General features: G+C 38.4%; 2 protein-coding genes across 4 annotated transcripts in view; one reads left to right on the top strand and one right to left on the bottom strand.

The window, feature by feature from the left end:
* The window catches only part of LOC144581689 (uncharacterized), a 77,805-nt gene that overhangs the window by 25,474 nt on the left and 25,972 nt on the right, over positions 1 to 26,359 (top strand). The window lies entirely within an intron of this gene.
* Positions 1 to 26,359, bottom strand: part of PDCL2 (phosducin like 2) — a 50,668-nt gene that overhangs the window by 9,590 nt on the left and 14,719 nt on the right. The window contains exons 4-6 of one of the 3 annotated variants that reach the window (XM_078367228.1): positions 22,590 to 22,733; positions 15,772 to 15,980; positions 3,303 to 5,402 (exon numbers count right to left, since the gene is read on the bottom strand). In XM_078367228.1, coding sequence (XP_078223354.1) covers positions 5,311 to 5,402; positions 15,772 to 15,980; positions 22,590 to 22,733 — 445 coding nt within the window. In that variant the 3' untranslated portion in view covers positions 3,303 to 5,310. Of the gene's footprint in view, positions 1 to 3,302; positions 5,403 to 15,771; positions 15,981 to 22,589; positions 22,734 to 26,359 lie in introns of those variants that run through there. The other 2 variants (XM_002806662.6, XM_078367229.1) reach the window with 2 other exon arrangements.

The raw sequence follows: 26,359 nt of genomic DNA, 5'->3' as shown, positions 1-26,359 counted from the left end.
AAGGCTATAGTAATCAAAACAGCATGGTACTGGCACCAAAACAGAGATATAAACCTATGGAACAGAACAGAGGCCTCAGAGGCAATGCCACACATCTACAACCATCTGATCTTTGACAAACCTGACAAAAACAAGCAATGGGGAAAGTATTCCCTATTTAATAAATGGTGTTGAGATAACTTGCTAGCCATGTGCAGAAAACAGAAACTGGACCCTTTCCTGACACGTTACACTAAAATTAACTCCAGATGGATTAAAGACTTAAACATATGACCTAACACCACAAAAACCCTAGAAGAAAACCTAGGCAAAACCATTCAGGACATAGGCATAGTCAAGGACTTTATGACTAAAACACCAAAGGTAATTGCAACAAAAGCCAAAATAGACAAATGGGATCTAATTAAACTCCAGAGCTTCTGTACAGCAAAATAAATAATCACTAGAGTGAACCAGCAACCAACAGAATGGGAAAAAAATTTTGCAATCTACCCATCTGACAAAGGGCTAATAACCATAATCTACAAAGAACTAAAATAGATTTACAAGAAAAAAACAAACCCATTCAAAAGTGAGTGAAGGACATGAACAGACACTTTACAAAAGAAGACATACATGAGGCCAACAAACATGAAAAAATGCTCATCATCCCTGGTCGTTAGAGAAATGCTAATCGAAACCACATTGAGATACCATCTCACACCAGTTAGAATGGCAATCATTAAAAAATCTGGAAACAACAGATGCTGGAAAGGATGCAGAGAAATAGGAACTCTTTTACACTGTTGTTGGGAGTGCAAATTAGTTCAGCCATTGTGGAAAACAGTGTGGCGATTCTTCAAGGACCGAGAAATAGAAATTCCATTTGACCCAGCAATCCCATTACTGGGTATGCATCCAAAGGATTATAAATCATTCTACTATAAAGTCACATGTACACATATGTTCATTGTGGCACTGTTTACAATAGCAAAGACCTGGAACCAAGCCAAATGTCCATTGATGATAGACTGGACAAGGAAAATGTGGCACATACCATGGAATACTATGCAGTTATAAAAAACGATGAGTTAGTGTCCTTTGTAGGGACATAGATGAATCTGGAATCATCATTCTCAGCAGACTGACACAGAACAGAAAATCAAACACCGCATATTCTCACTCATAGGCAGGTGTTGAACAAAGAGAACACATGGACACAGGGAGGGGAGTAAGTATCACACATTGCGGTCTGTTGGGGGACTAGGGGAGGGACAGCGGGGGGTAGGGAGGTTGGGGAGGGATAACATGGGAAGAAAGGCCAGATACAGGTGAAGGGAATATGGAGGCAGCAAACCACATTGCCACGTATGTACCTGTGCAACAATCCTGCATGATCTGCACATATACCCCAGATCCTAAAGTACAATATATATATATATATATATATATATATATATATATATATATATATATGTAGAAAAAGCAAATGTTAATGGGTGCATTTCAAGAAAAATAAGAAACAAAATATATTCAAGAAAGAAAGCCTGTAGATGCCAATAGCCAAAAGGAATTTATTTAATAACCAAAACTCCCCCATCCCTGCAAATTCATAATTTTGTTAAATTTATTACTAAGTAATATATAGATGATCAAAATATTTATGAGGAAAATTACAAAATATATTTGAAAAACATAAAAGATGAACATAAATGACAAAATATATCTCATTCATGGATGGCAACACTTACTGTTACAGGATGTCATTCTCCAATAATCTATAAATATGACTCAAATAAATATCCACCAGGACTTTTCACAGTATTTGACTAATTCTAACAGTTACACGAAATTATGAAAAACATTTATCCTACTAGAGAGAATTATACTATTATAAAGCTGTAGGAATAATAGCTTTATTATTTCTGTAATGATGCGGGGATAGAGAAGACCAGTGGAGTATTGTGAAGAATTCAGTAACAAATTCAAATGTTTTCAAACTGTTAAAAATGATACAGAAAACATAAAAATCAGAGGAGAAAACACCTTGCACCCTTTAGGACGGCTATCATTAAAAAAACTAATAAAGATAACCAGTGTTAGCAAGGTTAAAGAGCAATTGGAATCATAAACCATTGATAGGAATGTAAAACAGTATAGCCACTATGGAAAACAGTATGGCAGTTCCTCAAAAAATTAAAATAGAATTAGATATGATCCAAAAATTTTACTTCTGAGTATATTCCCAGAAGAAATGAAAACAGGACTCAGATAGATATTTCCAATATCTATCACATCATGTTCAAAGCAGCGTTATTCATAATAGCCAAAAGAGGGAATCAACCCAAGTGTTCATCTACAGATCAGTGTGTAAACCAAAGTTGGTATTATTTAGCCTTAAAAAGGAAGGAAATTCTAATGCATTCTACAACATGAAGGAACCTTGAGGTCAGTGTACAAAATGAAATAAGTTTGTCACAAAAAAGACAAATATTCTGCGATTCCACTTACATGAGGTACCTAAAGCAGTCAAATTTACAGAGACAGAAAGTAGAAGATTGGTTGCCAGAGATTGGGGGAAGAGGGGAATGGAGAGTTGTTTAATAGGTATAGAATTTCATTTTGCAAGATAACAATTGTTCTGGAGATTGATTGCACAGCAATGTGAATGTACTAACACTATTGAACTTCATCCTTAAAAATGGTAATTTTTTTTTTTTTTTTTTTTAGAATCACCTTCCAGTTTATTGTCCCTGGGGTGGGTAGTTTGTCAGGGGGGACACAGGCCCAGGATGAGCATTTTGTAGTTGATAGCTGAGGGTTTTGTGGACTGGCTTCTGGGTCCCAAAAATGGTAAATTTTATGTTATGTGCATTTTACCATAATTTAAAAAGAAATTTCTAAGTTTTTTTTCAGTAAAATTTATTTTTAAAATAATGAAGTGAAATTTTATAAATGGTGTTAAAACAATTGCATTTTCTTACAGAGAAAAAGTAGATACATTCCTGATATGGTTTGGCTATGTCCCCACCCAAATCTCATCTTGAACTGTAGTTCCCATAATCTGCACGTGTTGTAGGTGGGAGACAATTGAATGATTGGGGCGGTTACCTCCAGGCTGTTCTCTTGATACTGAGTGAGTTCTCACAAGATCTGATGGTTTTATAAGGGGCTTTTCCCCCATTTCACTTGGCTCTCATTCTTCTCCTTCCTGCTGTCATGTAAAGAAGAATATATTTGCTTCCCATTCTGCCTTGATTATAAGTTTCCTGAAGCCTCCCCAGCCATGCTGGACTATGAGTCAATTAAACCTCTTTTCTTTATAAATTACCCTGTCTCAGGTATGTCTTTATTAGCAGAGTGAAAATGGACTAATACAATTCCTTACATCAAATTATACATAAAAGTAAAGCCCAATGTTATTCAAGACCTAAGCTCAAAAATAAAATTTTAAAACTCAGAATAAAGTATAAGAGAATATCATTTTCACCTTGGGAATACAGAAACGTTTTGAAAAGAAAGCACGAAAAGTACAAAATAAAGAAAAAGATGAATAATTTTGACTATGCCAAATCATAACTTTTATCTAACAATCAAAATGAAATGATAAGCCATAACTGGTGAGAATATATTAGTAATACTATAAAAATAGTATCCAGAACTTTACGCACACACTCATACATACATACACTTATAAATCAATGAAAAATACAAATGAGAAAATAGACAAAGTATATAAACAATTAGGAGAGGAAATCAGAATGGCCAATGCATATGAAAAAGTCCTTAACCCCACTTGTCATCAGGGAAATCCAAATTTAAACAGTGATATGATACCACTTCATATCCATCAGATTGACAAAAAAAACAAAACAAAAAAAACAATTATCTAACATTAACAAGAACTGGTGAAGATGTGGGTATATCTTCAAACACAGATGGAAGGATAAATCAATACTATCATTTATAGAGCAATCTATCAACTATCAAGTGAAGTTGAAAATGTGTATACCCTATGATCCCACAATTCTCCATATATCCTTGAGAAATTGTTACAGGTGGGCACAAGGGTGGTCACAGCAGAATTGTTCATAATGGGAAAATTGCAAACATCTCACATTTCTCACAGTAGGGGAATGATAAATTGAGGAATAGCTGATTATAAAATGCTAGACAGGATTTAAAGTTATTAAATCAGACATATATGAAATAAGAGATTCTGAATACTGTAGTTCAGATTTTTAAAAAAGCAAGTTGCCAAATGATACAATATAATGCCCTTTATTAAATACTTTCAAATTTGCAATTAATTATTCCTTCTATTTTTATAGATATATTTAAGTTAAAGCATAAAAATATAGACCAGATAGTTCCTTTCAAAGTTAAAACTAGAATTACCATATCATTGAGCAATTCTGTTTCTGTGTATATTCCCAGAATAATTAAATACAGAGATAGGCATATTTTTTGTACACACGTGTTCATAACAGCATTACTCACAATAGCCAAAAAGGTACAAACAACCTAAGTGTCCATCAACAGATGAAGGGATACACAAGGTATACTTAAAAAGGAAAAAAAATTGAGAAGATCCAAGATGGCTCTTTAGGAGCAGCTCAGGATTGCAGCTCCCACTGAAAGCACAAAGGGTGAATAGACACCACATTTCCAGATGGATCTTTATTGCCCACAGACCAGGAGACTCCCAGGTGGAGGAGCCCTACGGGTCACGAGTGCGGCTGTTTCGGCCAGTGCAGCAGCTCTCCGTACAAAATACACTGGTCTGGTTGCCCTTTTAAGCTGGCAATTGGTGCTCCAAGAAGGCATATTTGCCCATTTATCTGATTAAACAGGTCTGAAACAGGGAGCCAGGCCAGGAGATTCTTGGGCAGTGCCATTGTTTCAGCCAGTGCAGTGGGTCACCATACGGGAAATCACGCAGATCCTGGTGCCCTTTCAGCAGGCAACTGGAACTGCTGGGAGAGAGTCAACCATTCAACTTAAAAAAAAAAAAAGGCTCTGAGGCAGGGAGCCAGGTGATCAGGCTCAGCGGGTCCCACCCCCATAAAAACAAACAAACAAACAAAAACAGCAATTGGAAACGCCGGGGTTGAGAGTTTCACAGCAAGCCGGATGGTGCAGCTCAGTGGGGGAGGGGTGTCCGCCATTACCAAGGCACTCCACCCCTACGGAGGTAGTCCGCCATTGCTGAGGCAGCCTGCCGTTGCCGATGCAATCTGCCATAACAGAGAGAGTCCGCCATTACAGAGGTGGGCCACCATTGCAGACGCAGTTCTAATCACACCCATATAAACAGGACAGCAGGGAAGTTCACAGGGCAGCAGGGCAGGGCCCACAGCAGCTCAGCAAAGCCTCTGCAGGCAGACAGTGATTAGCCTGCCTCCTTGCTGGGCAGGGCAGTCCTGAAAAAAGAAAAAAAAGGCAGCAGCAAAACAGATACTCATAAATAAGGTCTTAACTCCCTGGGAAAGAACACCTGGGGAAAAAAAGGGGGGTTATCAGTTCCGCTGCAGCAGACTTAAACGTACCTGCCTAGCAGCTCTGAATGAACAACAGAGCTCACAGCTCAGCACTTGAGCTCTTATAAAGAACAGACTAACTCCTCAAGCAGCTCCCTGACCCCCGTATATCCAAAGAGTCACCTCACAAAAAACTAATCAGACTGACATTTGGTGGGCATCATTCTGGGACAAAGATAGCAGAAGAAGAAACTGGTAGCAACCCTTGCTGTTCTGCAGCTGCTACAGATAATCCCCAGGCAAGCAGGGCCTGGAGTGGACCTCAACAGTCCTACAGCAGAGGGACCAGACTGTTAGAAGGAAAACTAAGAAACAGAAATAACTTCATCATCAACAATCTGGACATCCACTCAGAGATCCAATCTGAAAATCAGCAACTACAGATGACAGGTGGATAAATCCACAAAGATGGGAAGAAACCAGCATAAAAAGGAGGAAAACACTCGAAACCAGAACACCTCTCCTCCTACAAGGGATCACAACTCCTCACCAGCAAGGGAAGAAAGCTGGACGGAGAATGAGTGTGATGAAATGACAGAATCAGACTTCAGAAGGTGGGTAATGAGAAACTTCTGTGAGCTAAAAGAACATGTTCTAACTCAATGCAAAGAAACTAAGAAACTTGAAAAAAGATTTGATGAAATGATAACAAGAATGGACAACTTAGAGAGGAATATGAGCAAATTGATTGAGCTGAAAAACACAACACGAGAACTTCATGAAGCATGCACAAGTTTCACCAGCCGAATTGACTAAGCAGAAGAAAGGATATCAGAGGTTGAAGATCAACTCAATGAAATAAAATGAGAAGGCAAGATTAGAGAAAAAAGCGCAAAAAGGAATGAACAAAGTCTCCAAGAAATGTGGGACTATGTGAAGAGACCTAATCTACGTTTGGTAGGTTACCTGAATGTGACGAAGAGAATGAATCCAAGCTGGAAAATACTCTTCCAGGAAATTTTCCTGGATATTATCCAGGAAAACTTCCCCAACCTAGCAAGGCAGGCCAATATTCAAGTCCAGGAAATACAGAGAACACCACAAAGATATTCCTCAAGAAGAGCAACCCCAAGGCACATAATTGTTAGATTCACCAGGGTTGAAATGAAGGAGAATATGCTAAGGGCAGCCACAAAGGAAAGCCCATCAGACTAACAGGAAATCTCTCAGCAGAAACCCTACAAGCCAGAAGAGAGTGGGGGCCAATATTCAACATCCTTAAAGAAAAGAACTTTCAACCCAGAATTACATATTCAGCCAAACTAAGCTTCATAGTGAGGGAAAAATAAAATCCTTTGTGAACAAGCAAGTACCCAGAGATTTTGTCACCACCAAGCCTGCTTTACAAGAGCTCGTGAAAGAGGCACTACACATCGAAAGGAACAACCAGTACCAGCCACTCAAAAAACATACCAAATGCTAAAGAACATCAACAAAATAAAGAATCCACATCAACTAATGGGCAAAACAGCCAGCTAGCATCAAAATGGCAGGATCAAATTCATACATAACAATATTAATCCTAAATGTAAATGGGCTAAAGGCACCAATCAAAAGACACAGACTGGCAAATTGGATAAAAAGCCAAAACCCATCGGTGTGCTGTATCCAGGAAACTCATCTCACATGCAAGGATACACAAAGGCTCAAACTAAAGGGATGAAGGAAGATTTACCAAGCAAATGGAGAGCAAAAAAAAGCAAAAGTTGCAATTCTCATCTCTGATAAAACAGACTTTAAAGCAACAAACATCAAAAGAGATAAAGAAGAACATTACATAATAGTAAAAGGATTGATACAACAAGAAGAGCTAACAATCCTAAATATCTATGGACCTAATACAGGAGCACTCAGATACATAAGGCAAGTTCTTAATGACTTACAAAGAGACTTAGACTCCCACACAATAATAGTGGGAGACTTTAACACTCCACTGTCAATATTAGACAGATCAACCAGACAGAAAATTAACAAGGATATCCAGGGCTTGAACTCAGACCTGGAACAAGCAAACCTGATAGACATTTACAGAACTCTCCACCCCAAATCCACAGAATATACATTCTTCTCAGCACCACATCACAACTACTCTAAAACTGACCACATAATTGGAAGTAAATCACTCCTCAGCAAATGCAAAAGAATGGAAATTATAACAGTATCTCAGACCACAGTGCAATCAAGTTAGAACTCAGAATTCAGAAACTAACTCAGAACTGCATAGCTTCATGGAAACTGAACAACTGGCTCTTGAATGTTGAATGGATAAACAATGAAATGAAGGCAGAAATAAGGAGGTTCTTCAAAACCAACGAGAACGAAGACACAGCATACCAGAATCTCTGTGACACATTTAAAGCAGTCTCTAGATGAAAATACATAGCAATAAGTGCCCACATAAGAGTGGAGAGATCCAAAATTGACACCCTATTGTCAAAATTGAAAGAGCTAGAGGAGCAAGATCAAAAAAACTCAAAACCAGAGGAGGATCCAAGATGGCCAATCGCTAACATCGCATGATTGCAGCTCTCAATTAAAGCACAGAGAACTAGAGGACACCACACTTTCAGACAAATTCAGGTCGCTCACGGAGCAGAAGATCCCCAGTGGAGGAGTCACATGGGTCGCCGGCATGACTCTCGTGGCCGGCGCAGCGGTTTGGCTGGCACCTCGGCATGGCAGCTCTCGGAGCAGAGCAAACAGGGCTGGCTTCCCTTTGGACCGAGGTTTGGACCCCTGGGAAGGCAGAGTCGCCTATTTTGGACACAAGAAGGAAGCCAGACAGGAGAATCCTGGGCAGAAAAGCACCATCAGTCTTAACACCGCTGTTCTGGCCCTGGGAACTAACAACTTGGACATCCACTCAAGAGACCTAATCTGAAAGTTGGTAATTTCAAAGATGACAGGAGGATACATTTACAATGATGGGAAGAAACCAGTGTAAAAAGGCTGAGAATACTCAAAATCAGAACACCTCTCCCTCTAAAGATGATCATCAACAATGGAACAAGGCTTGATGGAGAACGAGCGCATCCCAATAACAGAATCACACTTCAAGGAATGGATAATAAGAAACTTCTGTGAGTTAAAAGAACATGATGTAGCCCAACATAAAGAAACTAAGAACTTTGAAAAAAGGTTTGATGAAATCCTATTGAGAATAGACAACTTAGAGAGGAATATAAGTGAATTAATGGAACTGAAGAATACAATACAGGAACTCCGAGAAGTATGCACAGGTTTAAACACTTGAATTGTTCAAGCAGAAGAAAGGATATCAGAGGTCAAAGTCCAACTTAATGAAATAAAATAAGAAAACAAGATTAGAGAACAAAGGATAAAAAGGAATGAGCAAAGTCTACAAGAAATGTGGGACTATGTGAAAAGACCAAATTTACGTTTGATAGGTGTACCTGAATGCAATGCAGAGAATAAATCCAAGCTGGAAAATACTCTTCAGGATATTATTCAGGAAAATTTTCCTAAACTAGCAAAGCAGGTCAATATTCAAGCCCAGGTAATACAGAGAACACCACAAAGATATTCCTCAAGAAGAGCAACCCCAAGGCACATAGTCATTAGATTCACCAGGGTTGAAACAAAGGAGAAAATACTAAGGGCAGCCAGAGAGAAAGGTCAGGTTACCCACAAAGGCAAGCCTATCAGACTTACAGCAGATCTCTCGGCAGAAACTCTACAGGCCAGAAGAGAGTGGGGGCCAATATTCAACATCCTCAAAGAACAGAACCTTCAGCCCAGAATTTCATATCCAGCCAAACTAAGCTTCACAACTGAAGGAAAAATAAAATCTTTTATGAACAAGCAAGAACTCAGAGATTTTATTACCACCAGGCCTGCTTTACAAGAGCTTCTGAAAGAAGCATTACACACAGAAAGAAACAACCAGTATTAGCCTTTCTAAAAATATATCAAAAAGTAAAAAGCACCAACATAAAGAAGAAGTTACATCAACAAATGGATAAAACAGCCAGTTAACATCAAATGGCAGTAACCCTAAATTTAAATCGGCTAAATCCCCCCAATCAAAAGACACAGCATGTTACATCAAAACCTGTTTCACATGCAAGGATACACAAAGACTCAAAACAAAGGGATGGAGAAAGATTTACCAACCAAATGGAGAGCAAAAATAAATTAATTAATAAATAAAAAGCAGGAGTTGCTATTCTCCTACCGGATAAAATAGATTTTAAAGCAACAAAGATATAGTGGTAAAAGGATCAATGCAACAACAAGAGCTAACGATCCTAACACCCAGATACATAGAGACTTAGATTCGATGAGACAGAAAATTAATAAGGATATCAAGGACTCAAACTCAGATCCGGAACAAGTAAACTTAATAAATATTTATAGAGCTCTCCACTTCAAATACACAAAATATACATTCTTGTCAATACCACATCACACCTACTCATAGGTTTAAATGAAACATTGATTGGCCATTATTAATACCCATTTTTTCTTTCAGAATAAAGCAATATTTCTGCTCACCCTCCCTCTTTCTCTTCCTCTTTCTCCCTCTCCTTTGCTCATTTTTTTCTTTCCTTCTCTCAAAAAAAATAAAAAATAATAAAATTTAAAAAAAAACTCAAAACCTAGCAGAAGACAAGAAATAACTAAGATCAGAGCAGAACTGAAGGAGATAGAGGCACGAAAAACTCTTTAAAAAATCAATAAATCCAGGAGCTGGTTTTTCAAAAAGATCAACAAAATAGACAGACCACGAGTCACATTAATAAAAATGAAAAGAGAGAATAACCAAATAGATGCAATAAAAAACGATAAAGTGGAAATCACCACAGATCCCACAGAAATTCAAACCATAATCAGAGAATATTACAAACAACTCTATGCACATAAACTGGTACACCTGGAAGAAATGGATAAATTCCTAGACACTTGAGTCCTCCCAAGCATAAACTAGGAAGAAGTTCAAAGCATGACTAGACCAATAACAAGATCTGAAGTTGAGGCAGAAATTAAGAGCCTACCACACAAAAAAAACCCAGGTACAGATGGGTTCACAGCCGAATTCTACCAGACACACAAAGAGGAGCTGGTACCATTCCTTCTGAAACTATTCCAAATAATCCAAAAAAAGGGAATCCTTCCCAAATCATTTTATGAGACCAACATCACTCTGATACCAAAACCCAGCAGAGACTCGGCAAGAAAAGAAAACTTCAGGCCAATATCCATGATGAACATAGAGGCAAAAATCTTCAATAAAATGCTGGCAAGCCAATTGCAACAGCACATCAAAAAGCTTATTCAACATGATCAAGTAGGATTCATCCTGGGGATGGAAGGCTGGTTCGACATATGCAAGTCTATAAACATAATTCACCACATAAACAGAACCAAAAACAAAAACCACATGATTATCTCAATTGATGCAGAGAAGTCCTTTGACAAAATTCAGCAGCCCTTTATGCTAAAAACCCTAAATAAACTTGGTATTCATGGAATGTATCTCAAAATAATAAAAGTTATTTATGACAAACCAACAGCCAATATCATACTGAATGGGCAAAAACTGGAAGCATTCCCTTTGAAATCTGGTACTAGACAAGGATGCCCTCTCTCACCACTCCTATTCAATATAGTACTGGAAGTTCTAGTCAGAGCAATCAGGCAAGAAAAAAAAATAAAGGGTATTCAAATAGGGAAGAAAGAAGCCAAATTGTCTCTATTTGCAGACATGATAGTATATCTAGCAGACCCCATAGTCTCAGCCCAAAATCTCCTGAAACTGATAAGCAACTTTGGCAAAGTCTCAGGATACAAAAATCAATGTGCAGAAATCACAAGCATTCCTATACACCAATAACAGACTGAAAGAGAGCCAAATCAAGAATGAACTGCCATTCACAATTGCTACAAAGAGAATAAAATACCTTGGAATACAACTAACAAGGAACGTAAAGGACCTCTTCAAGGAGAACTACAAACCACTGCTCAACGAAATAAGAGAGGACACAAACAGATGGAGAAACATTCCATGTTCATGCTTAGGAAGAATCAATGTTGTAAAAATGGCCATACAGCCCATAGGAATTTACAGATTCAATGCTATTTCCATCAAACTACCAATGACCTTCTTCACAGAACTGGAAAAAACCACCTTAAACTTTATGTGAAACCTAAAGAGAGCCTGCATAGCCAAGTCACTTATAAGTAAAAAGAACAGTGGGAGGCATCACACTATCAGACTTCAAACTATACTACAAGGCTACAGTAATCAAAACAGCATGGTACTCGTACCCAAACAGAGATATAGACCAATGGAACAGAACAGAAGCATCAGAGGCAACACAACATATCTACAACCATACAATCTTTGATAAACCTGACAAAAACAAGCAATAGGGAAAGGATTCCCTGTTTAATAAATGGTGTTGGGAAAACTGGCTACCTATGTGCAGAAAGCAGAAACTGAACCCCTTCCTGAAACCTTACACTAAAATTAACTCCAGATGGATTAAAGACTTAAACATAAGACCTAACACCATAAAAACTCTAGAAGAAAATCTAGGCAAAGCCATTCAGGACATAGGCATAGGCAAGGACTTCATGACCAAAACACCAAAAGCATTGGCAACAAAAGCCAAAATAGACAATGGGACCTAATCAAACTCCACAGCTTCTGCATGGCAAAAGAAACAGTCATTAGAGTGAAGTGGCAACCAACAGAACGGGAAAAAATTTTTGCAGTTTACCCATCTGACAAAGGGCTGATATCCAGAATTTACAAAGAACTCAAACAGATTTACAGGAAAAAAACAAACAAGCCCATTCAAAAGTGGGAAAAGGATATGAACAGACACTTTACAAAAGAAGGAATACATGAGGCCAACAAACATGAAAAAATGCTCATCATCACTGGTCATTAGAGAAATGCAAATCAAAACTGCATTGAGATACCATCTCATGCCAATTAGAATGGCGATCATTAAAAAATCTGGAGACAACAGATGCTGGAGAGGATGTGGAGAAATAGGAACACTCCTACACTGCTGGTGGGAGTGTAAATTAGTTCAACCATTGTGGAAGACAGTGTGGCGATTCCTCAAGGACCTAGAAATAGAAATTCCATTTGACCCAGCAATCCCATTACTGGGTATATATCCAAAGGATTATAAATCATTCTACTATAAGGACACATGCACACGAATGTTCATTGCAGCACTGTTTACAATAGCAAAGACTTGGAATCAACCCAAATGCCCATCGATTATAGACTGGACAGGGAACTTGTGGCACATATACATCATGGAATATTATGCAGCAATTCAAAAACAATGAGTTCGTGTCCTTTGTAGGGACATGGATGAAACTGGAGAACATCATTTTCAGCAAACTGACACAAGAACAGAAAATGAAATACCGCATGTTCTCACTCATAGGCGGGTGTTTAACAATGAGAACACATGAACACAGGGAGGGGAGCACTACAGACTGGGGTCTGTTGGAGGGAATAGGCGAGGGACAGCGGGGGGGTGGGGAGTTGGGGAGAGATAGCATGGGGAGAAATCCAGATATAGGTGAAGGGGAGGAAGGCAGCAAATCACACTGCCACATGTGTACCTATGCAACTATCTTGCATGTTCTTCAGAAGTACCCCAAAACCTAAAATGCCATAAAAAAGGGAAAAAAAATCTGGTAACATGCTACAACATGGATGAACCTTGAGGACATTATGCTAAGTGAAATAAGTCACAAAGGACAAATACTACATGATTTCATTTATATGAGATATCTAGAGTTGTCAGATTCATAGAGACAGAATCTAAAATGGTGACTGCCTGGGGCTGAAGCAATTGGAAACTAAGGAGTTATTGTTTAATGAGTACAGAGTTTGTTATGTAAGATTAAAAGACTTCTGGTGATGGAATGTGAATGTGCTTAATGCCACTGAACTGTAGTTAAGATGTAAATGTTGTTATATGTATTCTACCACAATGTTTAAAATACACCAATAAATTTCATTGATCTCTCCCCCCTGCCACACACACACACTCCCACACACAAAAGGGGACCAGATACATACCATATTCATGATAGTTTTTGCCCCTAAGGAAACAGGGAGGGGAACAGGACTAAGAATGGAAATACAAGTAACTTCAACTTTATCTGTAATGTGTTTTTAAAGATAAGCAAACAGGCTGGGCATGGTGGCTCACACTTGTAATCCCAGTACTTTGGGAGGCAAAGGCAGGAGGATCACTTGAGCCCAGGAGTTTGAGACCAGCCTGGGTAATATATATAGACCCCATCTCTACTACAAAAAAAAAAAAAAAAAAAATTTTAAATTAGCTAGGTGTAGTGGCATGCACCTGTAGTCCTAGCTATTCAGGAGGCTAAAGTGGGAGGATCACTTGAGCCTGGGAAGTCAAAGCTTTAAATGAGCTATAATTGTGCCACTGTACTCCAGCCTGGGTGACAGAGTAAGATGCTGTCGCAAAAAATAGCTGAACCAAGCATAAACAAATGTTCACATTTGTTATTTTTGGTGATTACTATGGTCTTGAATGTTTGTATCCCCTCAAAATTCATATGTTGAAATCCTAATCCCCAAGGTGATAGTATTAAGAGGTAGAGACTTTGGGAGTGATTAAACCATGAGGGCAGAGCACTCATCAATGAAATAAGTGAAAAGAGAGGCCAAAAGGAGCTTGTTTGCCCCTTCCACCATGTGAGGTCAATGAAGAGGTCACCATCTATGAAGAAGAAGTCCTCACAAAACACCAAATCTGCTGGGGCCTTGATCTGGGACTTCCCAGCCTCTAAAACTGTTACATATTAATATAAGGTTTCTTGTTTATAAGCCACCCAGTTTGTAGTATTTTTATTATAGTATCCCAAACTAGGATAATAATAATTTCATGAATGCTTGCTACATTATTATTCTATATATTCTTTTATGTACTCTTATATTGTTAATTTTTTTTAATTAAAAAGTAAATGTCCACAAAAACGAGTTGGTGAAACAAGGAGAGGCCTTAGGAGACTAGAAGAAAAATGGGAAAATTCTGAAATAATTAAAGTATCAGAGGTCTTAGTAAGGCCAAAAACAATTTTGAGGGATTGACAGAATGAAAAGAATATGAATTGAAAACAGCTGGCGAGGCAGAGTGGCTCATGCCCATAATCCCAGCACTTTGGGAGGCTGAGGCAGGTGGACCACCTGAAGTCAGGAGTTCAAGACCAGCCTAGGAAACATGGTGAAACCCCATCTCTACTAAAAATTACAAAAATTAGCTGGGCATGGTGACTGGCTCTTGTAATCCCAGCTACTCAAGAGGCTGAGGCAGGGAGAATTGCTTGAACCCGGGAGGCAGAGATTGCAGTGAGCCAAGATCGCACCACTGCACTCCAGCCTGAGTGACAGAGCAAGACTGTCTCAAAAAAACATAAAACCAACAAAAAACGAAAACAGCCATTCATGATGGCTCTAACACAATGGTGGGAGAAAAAGATTTTTAATTTTCTTAAATAGAGTTAAAGCAGTGCCAAAAAATGAATAGATCAAAGAAATAGCCTTAGGAAGTAAAAATAAAGATGATAAAAATAAAAAGTCTTGTGCTGTGTGCTAAGGAAAATAAAATAATAGGAGCCATGGTCCCTGCACTTTTTAGAAAGATAAAATTCAAAGGGAATTGATTAATCAAGAAAATTAGATATCATGCTAATAAGTGAAAAATAAGATGTATTGAGAAAATAGACTATAGAAATTCAGTAGAGAAGAAGAAGATTATGAAGAGGTCCAATATTACATAATGGAGTAAATAACAATTGAGTAGACTCATGAAGGAATAAAGTTTGGACATGGAGAATAGAGAAAGGTAGACTACATGAGGTACAAGCAGAGAATGTGTATAAAAGTGTGATGGCACAAATGAGTAGTGTATGTTTGGGGATAGTGGCTGAAAACCAGCCCCACAGGAACAGAAACTAGAAAGCACTAAGAAATACAGTTGCAGAAGTGGATGGAGATTCTAAAGGAGAAGATTCTAAAATTTTAACTTACTTGAGACAGGACTGTTAAGGATTTTAAGCAAGGGAGTGTTATTAGAGTATTACTGGAGAAAAATTAATCTGTAAGCATACAAAAAAAGACTAGAAGCAAGGAAAAAACCTTGATACTAAGGAAGTAAACTTTCGGGACACTTGTTAGTTTGTGGATGTTTTCACCTATTATTTTTATAAACAAAATGTGTAACATTACCTTCCAGCTTCAGATTTATCCCTCCACATTCTGTAATTCCAATGAATTTGGCTTCTATCTGACCATTTTTATAAACAAAAATTGTTGGTAAACAATTGTCATGGTAGTGTTGAATACAGCTATTCACGATGGCTTTAACAAATTTAGTTTCCGGAAACTTTCTTGCTAGAAGACTAAGATGCTGGTTAACCAATAAACACATTGGGATGCTAAAAAGAGAAACAGTACACACAATCTTTAATAAACAGACTACTCATCTCAGTCTAATAAAAGAAGTAAAGTATCTTCATGGCAAAAATATATCTTGGATAGTTTCTAATATAAAAGCATGTTATTATCCTCTATTGTTACCTTTAGCAATGATGAACTGTATTTAGAGTCCTCTGGTTTTGACTGCAAGCACCATTATAGCTGAGAATGAAGCTAGCTAACACGGCAAGCTGATGCTTAACTTAGGGAAACTATATCCAACTGAGCATCAGTTTAGTTCAAGCAGATTCCCAGTTTGTAGAGAAAAAAAAGCAGGGCAATTCTAGCAAATACTTGGCAGTTCTGAGTTGAAACAAAAGGATCCCAACCCTAATTGCCATCATGAGCTTCTTTCCATGTAATGAGTTTGCCATATCCAAAACTGTCTTTCCTGACCTCAACAAACTTCTTCCACAGTCTTTGGAATCCCACTCCATGCCACATCCTGGTGGCCCCATTATCCAGAACTGTTCCTTACCAGAAATTTAATATTGGTTGGAAGTGTGACCACAACCTCAGTTCTTCCTGCTTTATCACTTAATTCTCACCACACTCCTTGTTCAATTAGTCCCTTTTCTCCCAGTTTATCAAACTGTCAAGTGAATCCTTTCACCTCTATTTTATTCCACATTCCTTCCTTCTCCCATGGGACCTTTGTTGGTTACTGTTTCCCTCTTTTCCTGTTTTCTCATCTTTCCTTCTCCAAAGACTCTTTCTTCATTTTACATAAACATATTCAAGTTGGGCTGGGTGTGGTGGCTCATGCCTATAATCCCGGCACTTTGGGAGACCAAGCTGGACAGATCATTTGAGGTCAGGTGTTCAAGACCAGCCTAGCCAACATGGTAAAACCCCATCTCTACTAAAATATAAAAGGTTTTAGGGACCAAGGGAAAACTTCTTTGCCCTCCGAAGGAAGGTTCACTGAAAGATCAACTAATAAAAGTCAGATTAATTGGAGAAAAGGCACACAAATTTATTAACATGCACATGAGAGAGGAAACACGAAGTACCCCGAAACCCTCCATTGGGGTACAGAAGCTCATATGCCACCTTGAGGCTAGAGGCTACAGAAGGAATGGAGGCTCTGGAATGGCCAAAAACAGGTTATTGGGGTAAATCAGGTTACAGTGGCAAGACAGACTATGGGAGGCAGAGAAGAGAAGGCCTGGCTAGCAAAGGTGGCCTTGTTATGTAGATGAACCTTAAATGTAGCAGCCCTCAAAGAGAATAGATGGTAAATGTTTCTTTTAGACCTTTAAAGGCATCAGATTCTCAGTTAGCTTTGGTCCTAGATCAGACTAGAGAAGGCCCTCAGAGAAGGCCTGACTGCATGCATGCAGATTTTCTCTACAGTTGCAAATCTCGCCACTAAAAGGCAGCTTTACAGGGTTACTTTAGTTTGCTGGTTCTCTCAACATCCATCTCAAAATATGTTAAGTATATCTTAGGGTAAAATGTTTTGACTTCCTTCAAGGTGAAATGAGTCCACTAATATCTAATTCAGAGAAATTTTATCATTATCATTAGAAATTTTATCATAATGAAAGCTCTGGCAGTGGTACAACAGATATTTGTGGGGTGGGTCAGTAGCGTGAATGGCATTGGTGGTAGCAGTATAGAACTAAGAGCATAGTGCATAACAGATTGTGACTCAGGGAGAAAGGGTTGCCCAAAGATAATTCTGATAGCAAGCAGTAGGGGAACAAATTTGGGGGGAGTTCAGGGATAAGAGGCAGACCTCTCATATCACAAAACAAGTTAAGAACCCATTTATGGTATTCAAGGTTCAAAATATGTACTTGGGTATAGGAATAATATAAAAGCCCCAAGTTAGAATTGGGGTACAGGTATTAGATTAAATAAAACCAGAAACAAGACTGACTACAAGCTAAGTGATTAGGCTTAATGGCCCATGTTGACTTAGATCCATCTAAGGCACCTTAAGGACGCTAAGTCTTCATTTGTATAAAAAGTGGGTCTAATCCTATCAATTTAATGGCAAAGAGCCACTGAAATCATAGAATTTAGGAGCCTAATCTAAAAACAAATACTACCCTTTTATAAAATTGATATAAAGTAGCCAAAAACGAAATCACCTTTGCAAAAATTTGTAACAGTGAGAGAATTATGATGCTGAAAGAGATCTGATCTACCCAACCCCTATCTTCCCTTTAACCTCTAAGCTGCCTTGAATCATTCCTGGGCTTGGGCTGAAATTCAGTTTATAATTTAAATGATAATAGCCTTTCCCCAAAACTAAACCACATTTGTGAAGCTAAAGGAAGATTAGGTTAGGAGGATGAGAGGAACCTGAATTCTGCTAAGATACATACTTAAACAATTACCAGCCATTATTCTGGAGGTCACAAGATTTGCAACTTCCTCAATTACTCCTGCAGATAACATCACTGTTATAGAACCTAAGATTGGCCTTTTTGATATATCTTTTTGGGTTTTTGCATTTCTGATGACTGATGCCTCTACAAATGGACCCACCAAGAAGTCCTGTGGCCCCCCACAGAAGCAGACTTAGCACTCATGAGGACTGTATTAGTCCATTCTCATGCTGCTAATAAAGACATACCCAAGACTGGGTAATTATAAAGGAAAGAACTTTAACTGACTCACAGTTCAGTATGGCTGGGGAGGCCTCAGGAAACTTACAATCATGGTAGAAGGAGAAGCAAACACATTCTTCTTCACATGGCAGCAGCAAAGAGAAATGCTGAGCAAAAGGGGAAAAGCCCCTTATAAAACCATCAGATCTCATGAGAAATCACTCATTATCACAAGAACAGAATAAGGGTAACTCTCCCCGTGATTAAATTACCTCCCACCAGGTCCCTCTACAGTTCAAGATGAGATTTGAGTGGGGACATAGCCAAACCATATCAAGGACCATTTTCCACATCCCTATGATTGTATTCCCAACCAATCAGCAGTACCCATTCTATGGTCTGGCAAACTATCCTTGATAAACCCCAATCCCCAAATTTTGGGGAGGCTGATCTGAGTAATAAAACTCTGGTTTCCTGTTCAGTTGACTTTGTGTGAATTAAACTCTTTATTTTAATTCCCCTGTCTTGATAAATTGGATCTATATGGACAGCAGGCCAAAACCTGCTGGGTGGTTACAAAAACATAAATTGACAGTTATCCTTCAACTTTACAATATTAAAAGCTGTAAGTAAATCCATTGTTTTTTTTTGTTTTTGTTTTTATTGAGACCAAGTCCCATTCTGTTGCCCAGGCTGGAGTGCAGTGACATGTTCTTGGTTCACTGCAACCTCTGTCTCTTGGGTTCAAGTGATTCTCCTGTCTCAGCCTCCCAAGTAGCTGGGATTATAAGGAAACACCATCATCCCATCTAATTTTTTTGTACTTTTTGTAGAGACAGAGTTTTGCCATGTTGGTCAGGCTGTTCTCAAACTCCTGACCTCAGGTGATCCACCTGCCTTGGCCTCCCGGTGTCCTGGGATTACAGGCGTGAGCCACCACGCTCGGTCAGTGAATCCATTGTTAAAAACTAGTTTTCTAAAGAATATTTGTAACACAATTATTTTCTGTTGTATTTTATAAATTTGGATTATTGCAGATTAATTTTTAAAATATATGTTTTACACAAACACAGGAATATATCTTCCTAATGTCCAGAAAACTAATATATAACTACTTCAGAGTAGCCCCAAAAACCTTCTAAGAAGGTCACAAATACTTAAAATATTATGAAGCCACATCCTTCCTTTTGAGTCTATCAAAGCATATCACAATTTGAAGCAGACTAAAACACATTCAACCTCTTTATGATTTTTTTAAGATTTCTAAAAACTAGTAATTTATCTGGAAAAAATAAACATTAAAGCAGATAATTTTACTTAGAAGCAATATCTACTCTGCAAACTACAAAGGATCAGAAAAAACATTCAGTGAACCACTTCAGTATATAATATTTACCACAAACAAATCCCAGTTTTGTAAATGTCAGTGTTTCTCATCCTTATTTGTGAGACTTACAAGCAGCATTTACAAACTGGTTAATTAAATAAATAGTAGACATAACATGGAAGTGTGATTTGAGGAAATAACTTTTATCTAAAGAATGCAAGTCCTTTTAAATGTTTACACCCACAGAGTCATTAAAATGAGACAGCAGGCTAGGCACAGTGGTTCACGCCTGTAATCTCAGTAATTTGGGAGGCTGAGGCAGGAGGATTGCTTGAGGCCAGGAGTTCAAGACTGGTCTGGGCAACAGAGCAAGACCCTATTTCTACAAAAAATTTTTTAAAATTAGCTGAATGTGGTATGCAAACCTGTAGTCCAAGCTACCTGGATGACTGAGGCAAGAGGATCATTACTGGAGCCCATGCATTCAAGGCTGCAGTGAGCTATGATCGTCACTGTACTCCAGCCTGGGAGACACAATGAGACCCTGTCTCAAAAAAAAAAAAAAAAAAGAGAGAGCGAGTGAGAATTACAATCTACTTCCTCCTTGATCTATGTATTCATCTCTTTAAACTGCTTGCTATTGCTTCCAAGTAGCTATAAATTAACCCAATAATACATCAGACACTGTAACTTTTATAGATTAACAATGTATAGCCAATCACTAATTAAGGTTATTTCCTTAAGCCAACGAGAATTTCTGACAAACAACTTTGTATCAATCCACTCCCTGTCCTCCTTTTATGTCTTCACAAACCTGCTCATAACAAAGGCTAAAGGGAGGTTATATCCAAGGTTACTTAGGTTTAGTCTTCTGGACAGCTATCCTCACTTTGGCTCAAGTAAACTCTTTAAATTATATTTTGTGCCCAGTCTCTTTCTTTTAGGTCAACACATTCATTTTAAAACTTTAAAGGTACTTAAAAATTAATCTACCAAGACTTTAAGTTATAATGAAATAAGTATTATGGGGCATTATCTTTTATGGGCATGGTGTCCTATCAAAATTTGACTCAAATTATAGCCCTATACAGGCAACACAGGGCTATTTACAGGGCTATAATTTGCATAAATTGCTCTGTTCATAATTTCCCCAAGGACCTAAAGAGAAAAACATTTATTATTCAGAGATTGAGACAAGGACAATGAGGTTGCTGTCATGGCCTCTATCCCTGGAATGGTTTATAGCCCTGAGGCAGAGGGGTAGGGACCTAAAGCTAGAAGGACTGAATGAGAGAAACAGAGGTGGGGAAAAGTCTACTTTCCCCAACTACTAGGCAAGACTGCTGAGGCCTAGGGACAGTGGGTTATACTTAGTACAACCAGGCATTTAAAAATTAACTGTATTGGAGGAATGGGGGAGTGCAGGGGTGCAAAGGTGCAGGGGAATTGTTCTATTAGAAGAGACTTAAAAGAGATGATATATCTAAATGTGCTGCATAATTCTTGATTGGCTCCTTGTCCAAAAACATATGCATTTATAAAAGATATTAAGTCAGTTGGGAAAATCTGAGTAAGAATGCGGTATTAGATATTATTAGGAATTAGTGTTAATTCTGTTAGGTGAGAAAATGGTATTGTGGTTATGTAGAAGAATGGGTTCTTGAAGGGATTCATGACACAACAAAATATGCCACTCTGGCCTAAGGATTATTTTGAGCTAAAGGCAACTGAAAAGAAATAGACACAAGAAAAATCTTCTCCACACAGTAACATCCTCACTCCTGTCTCTACCAGAAAGTGCAGGACACTGTTAATCACCGGATAAAGATCTAGATTCTTACTATCCCAGTGAGGCACAGAGGAATCTATATAACAAAACTTGCTAAAATAACATTTAATTTCCATTCGTTTCACCCATGTATTTACCATTCCACAGTTTGTTACTCCTAGAATCTCAAAGACCCTTTCTGTTGTCTTGTCACTTCACTACAAATTTGCTGTCCTTTTGTTAATATGCTATATAAGCCCAAGTTCTAACCACTCCTTTGAATTACTTATCACCGAGCTCTCCCATGTGTATGTGTAATGCATTTGTTAATAGACTTCTGCTTGTTTTTCTCTTGTTAACCTAACCTCCTGTCAGTCTAATTTGCAGGGCCAAGCCAATAAACTTAAAATGGGTAGAGGAGATAGAATTTCTTTTTCTTTCCAACACCTTTATGTTTTGAAGGTGCATGCTGAAGTACACAGGAATAAATCAACATGCTATATTCAGTTTACTTTGAAATGGTTCTACAAATGCAAATATACACATACACAGAAACAATTATATAAATATGGCAAAATGTTACTTGTTGAATCTATCTGGTTCATATTTAGAGTGTTCATTTTCTCTGTATTTTTGAGATTTTTTACAATAAAAAGTTTTTAACTAAACTATGAAAGAATGCTTATTTTTCTAAAAAGTGTGACAACTTCCTTATATTAGAAATGAAAAGATTTTAAAATACCTAATTAAATTCCTGAAGCCAATGACTATCAAAAACTCTATGGATGTATGTATATGTAATACATCGTTTCTTTTTCTTGAGTACTGTTATATACTTTGTAAAACCTTAAAACCAAACATATGTCTTTAAAAATAGTAGTATATTAACATTTTGAAATACTATGGTAATTACCTTGATCTGTATAGATGAATTATAACCCACACATCTTTTTCTGCATTTGTGACTTCATTTACATACTGATTTCCAGAAATTTCTCTTAATTCTCCAAACTTTTGTTTTTTCTTAAGAGCTCTCCATTCCTGTAATCGCTTCTTTCTAATTAAAACATGAAATTTAATTACTTAAGAATATCCTCATATTCTTAAGGTCATTCTCATATGTAGTAATAATTTAGGGCAATGAATATAATGCCTATACATATCAAACACTTTAAATGATGAGATAACTGTGAATGATCTTATAAAGCCAATTTCTCTTTTCAAATGCAAATTTGTGTTATGGAGATTGAAAAGTATAAGAAGTTTGCTATCAACTCTTTAATTTGTTTGTATTTAAGACTAGGTTTAAATCATAGCTATAGAGAGTTTAACTAGATTTTGTGCCAACAAATTCTCATGTACAGGCTGAATACTTCATTAAGGAGCATAATGATATCTAATATTTACCAAGTGCTTGCTATGTTGCCAGGCACTATTTTAAATACATAACATTAATGAACTTAATCATTGTAAAAATGTTACAAAGCAAGTATTATTATTATCCCCATTTAAATGTTAGTAACTATCATGCTAAGATGATCTTTACTTTGAAGACTTTGTGGATATTTGTAATTACTTGTTATACACATAGATTTATTATAGACAGAGAGGTAGTAGAGGAGAGTGATTTTGAGTTTGGATTATAAGGTCAGACTAAACTGGGTTTAAATGCCAGTTCCAGTACTTGTTAATAGCATAAACTTGGGCAAGTTATTTAATCTCTCTATACTTCAGTTTCCCTAACTGTACATGGGAATAATACTAATAACTACTTACAAAGGATTATTGGGAAATAAACAATACATGTAAATGTCTTAGCAGGGTGTCTGACACACTGTGAGTATTCAATAAATGTTCACCTATTTATCTATCCATAGAGAACCTCAAAACTTTGTTTAAAAAACCAACTCTCTCAACATTTGTATACTTTGACAATTTTGCTGTTGAACACCTGGATTCATGAAGCAAATCTAAATGGTTTCTGACATGTCTGCAAGTTTATTAACATTTAATGATCCTATACCTCTAAGTTTGCTGGGAGTATTTACTCTCTTTCTTTCTCTGTGTATTAACCATATTTTCTTATTTTATGTATTCTTGATGCTCTGCCATCAGGGACATTGCTGATTCTGTAGAGTCTGCCCCTCCCAGGGCTAGCAAACTCCACGAGAGAGTAAACACTCTTCAAACACAAACCAATCAATCTAGGGCTCATACCATCAATCACCTCATTTATCAGACTGAGCCACTATTCCCTGCCCTAATCATCCCAGGGCCAGGTACCAAACAACTAGAGATAGCCCCTATATCCCAGAGCCCACCAAAATTATTGAAACTAGAAGGCCTTTGACAAAATTCAACAGCCCTTTATGCGAAAAATCCTCAATAAACTCGGTATTGATGGAACATATCTCAAAATAATAAAAGGTATTTAAGACAAACCAACAGCCAATATCATACTGAATGGGCAAAAACTGGAAGCATTCCTTTTGAATCTGGCACTAGACAAGGATGCCCTCTCTCACCACTCCTATTCAATATAGTACTGGAAGTTCTAGTCAGAGCAATCAGGCAAGAAAAAGAAATAAAGGGTATTCAAATAGGAAAGAAAGAAGCCAAATTGTCTCTATTTGCAGACAACATGATAGTATATCTAGAAGACCCCATTGTCTCAGCCCCAAATCTCCTGAAACAGATAAGCAACTTCAGCAAAGTCTCAGGATATAAAATCAATGTGCAAAAATCACAAGCATTCCTGTACACCAATAACAGACTGAAAGAGAGCCAAATCAAGAACGAACTGCTATTCACAATTGCTACAAAGAGAATAAAATACCTAGGAATACAACTAACAAGGAATGTAAAGGACCTCTTCAAGGAGAACTACAAACCACTGCTCAACGAAATAAGAGAGGACACAAACAGATGGAGAAACATTCCATGTTCATGCTTAGGAAGAATCAATATCATGAAAATGGCCATACTGCCCAAAGTAATTCACAAATTCAACACTATCCCCATCAAGCTACCAATGACCTTCTTCACAGAAATGGAAAAAACCACCTTAAACTTCATGTAAAACCAAAAGAGAGCCCGCATAGCCAAGTCAATTCTAAGCAAAAAGAACATAGTGGGAGGCATCACACTACCGGACTTCAAACTATACTACAAGGCTACAGTAATCAAAACAGCATGGTACTGGTACCAAAACAGAGATATAGACCAATGGAACAGAACAGAGGCATTGGAGGCAACACAACATATCTACAACCATACAATCTTTGATAAACCTGACAAAAACAAGCAATGGGGAAAGGATTCCCTGGTTAATAAATGGTGTTGGGAAAACTGGCTAGCTATGTGCAGAAAGCAGAAACTGGACCCCTTCCTGACACTTTACACTAAAATTAACTCCAGATGGATTAAAGACTTAAACATAAGCGTGGTTCTTGGGAAGATGGCGCTGTAGGACCAACTCAGGATTGCAGCTCCCAGTCAATCCGCAGAGGGTGAGTGGACGCCGCATTTCCATACGGATCTTTATTGTCAACAGGCTAGGAGATTCCCAGGTGTAAGAGCCCCACAGGCAGCCAGCACCGCAGTCTGGGCCGGCGCGGCTGTTGGGGCCAAGGCTGCAGCACAGCGACACTCCATACAAAATACACTGGTTCAGTTGCCCTGTTAAACTGGCAATTGGAGATTTCAGAAGGCAGATTAGCACATTCATCTGATTAAAGGTACTTAAACAGAAAGCCAGTCCAAGAGATTCCCGGGCAGCAACGTGGTTTGAGCCAGCGCAGTGGGTGGCTGCATGGGAAACCGCACAGATCCCAGCCCCCTTGCAGCAGGCAACTGGAACACCTGGGAGAGAGTCAACCGTTCAAATTTGAAAAAAAAAAAAAAAGGGGGGGCTCTGAGGCAGGGAGCCAGGTGATCAGGCTCGGCGGGTCCCACCCCCACAAAAACAAACAAAACAGCAATTGGAAACGCATGGGGCTGAGAGTTTCACAGCAAGCACAGCAGAACCCAGGATGGTGCAGCTCGGAGGGGGACGGGCGTCTGCCATTACTGAGGCACTGGACCCCTACGGAGCTACACTGTCACTGCTGATGCAGCCTGCTGTTGCTGAGGGGCAACCCGCCATAACAGAGAGAGTCCGCCACTACAGAGGCAGGCCATCATCACCACGGCAGCTCTAACCACACCCGTATAAACAGGACTACAGGGAATTACACACGGCAGCAGCAGAGCCCATGGCAGCAGGGCAGAGCCCACGGCAGCTCAGCATAACCACTGCCGGCAAGCAGTGATTAGACTGCCCCCTTGCTGGGCAGGATAGTGCAACAGATACTCATAAATGGAGCCCTAACTCCCCGGGACAGAGCACTTGAGGGAAAAAAAAGGGTATATATCTAGAAGTAGAATTGCTAACTTTGTATTTAACCTTTTGAGGATCCACCAGATTGTTTTTCAAAGTGGCTGTACCATTTACATTCCCAATGGCAATTCACAGGGTTCTCATCCTCACCAAGTTATTTATTATAACCACCTTAGTGTGTATGAAGTACTCTGCCATAGAGGGGTCTTCCCTAACTTTAGTAGTTAGTGTTAGAATGAAAATGAAGTGTAGAACACCCAGTTGGTGTCCAGGAAGTTGGAGAATTGGTTGTGGGGGACCCTGCT

The sequence above is a fragment of the Callithrix jacchus genome, chromosome 3 (genome assembly GCF_049354715.1).
Source record: "Callithrix jacchus isolate 240 chromosome 3, calJac240_pri, whole genome shotgun sequence".
In the NCBI taxonomy this organism is placed as follows: domain Eukaryota; kingdom Metazoa; phylum Chordata; class Mammalia; order Primates; family Cebidae; genus Callithrix; species Callithrix jacchus.
The sequence above is the reverse complement of the archived record's forward strand: the minus strand, read 5'-3'. Positions and strand labels throughout refer to the sequence as shown.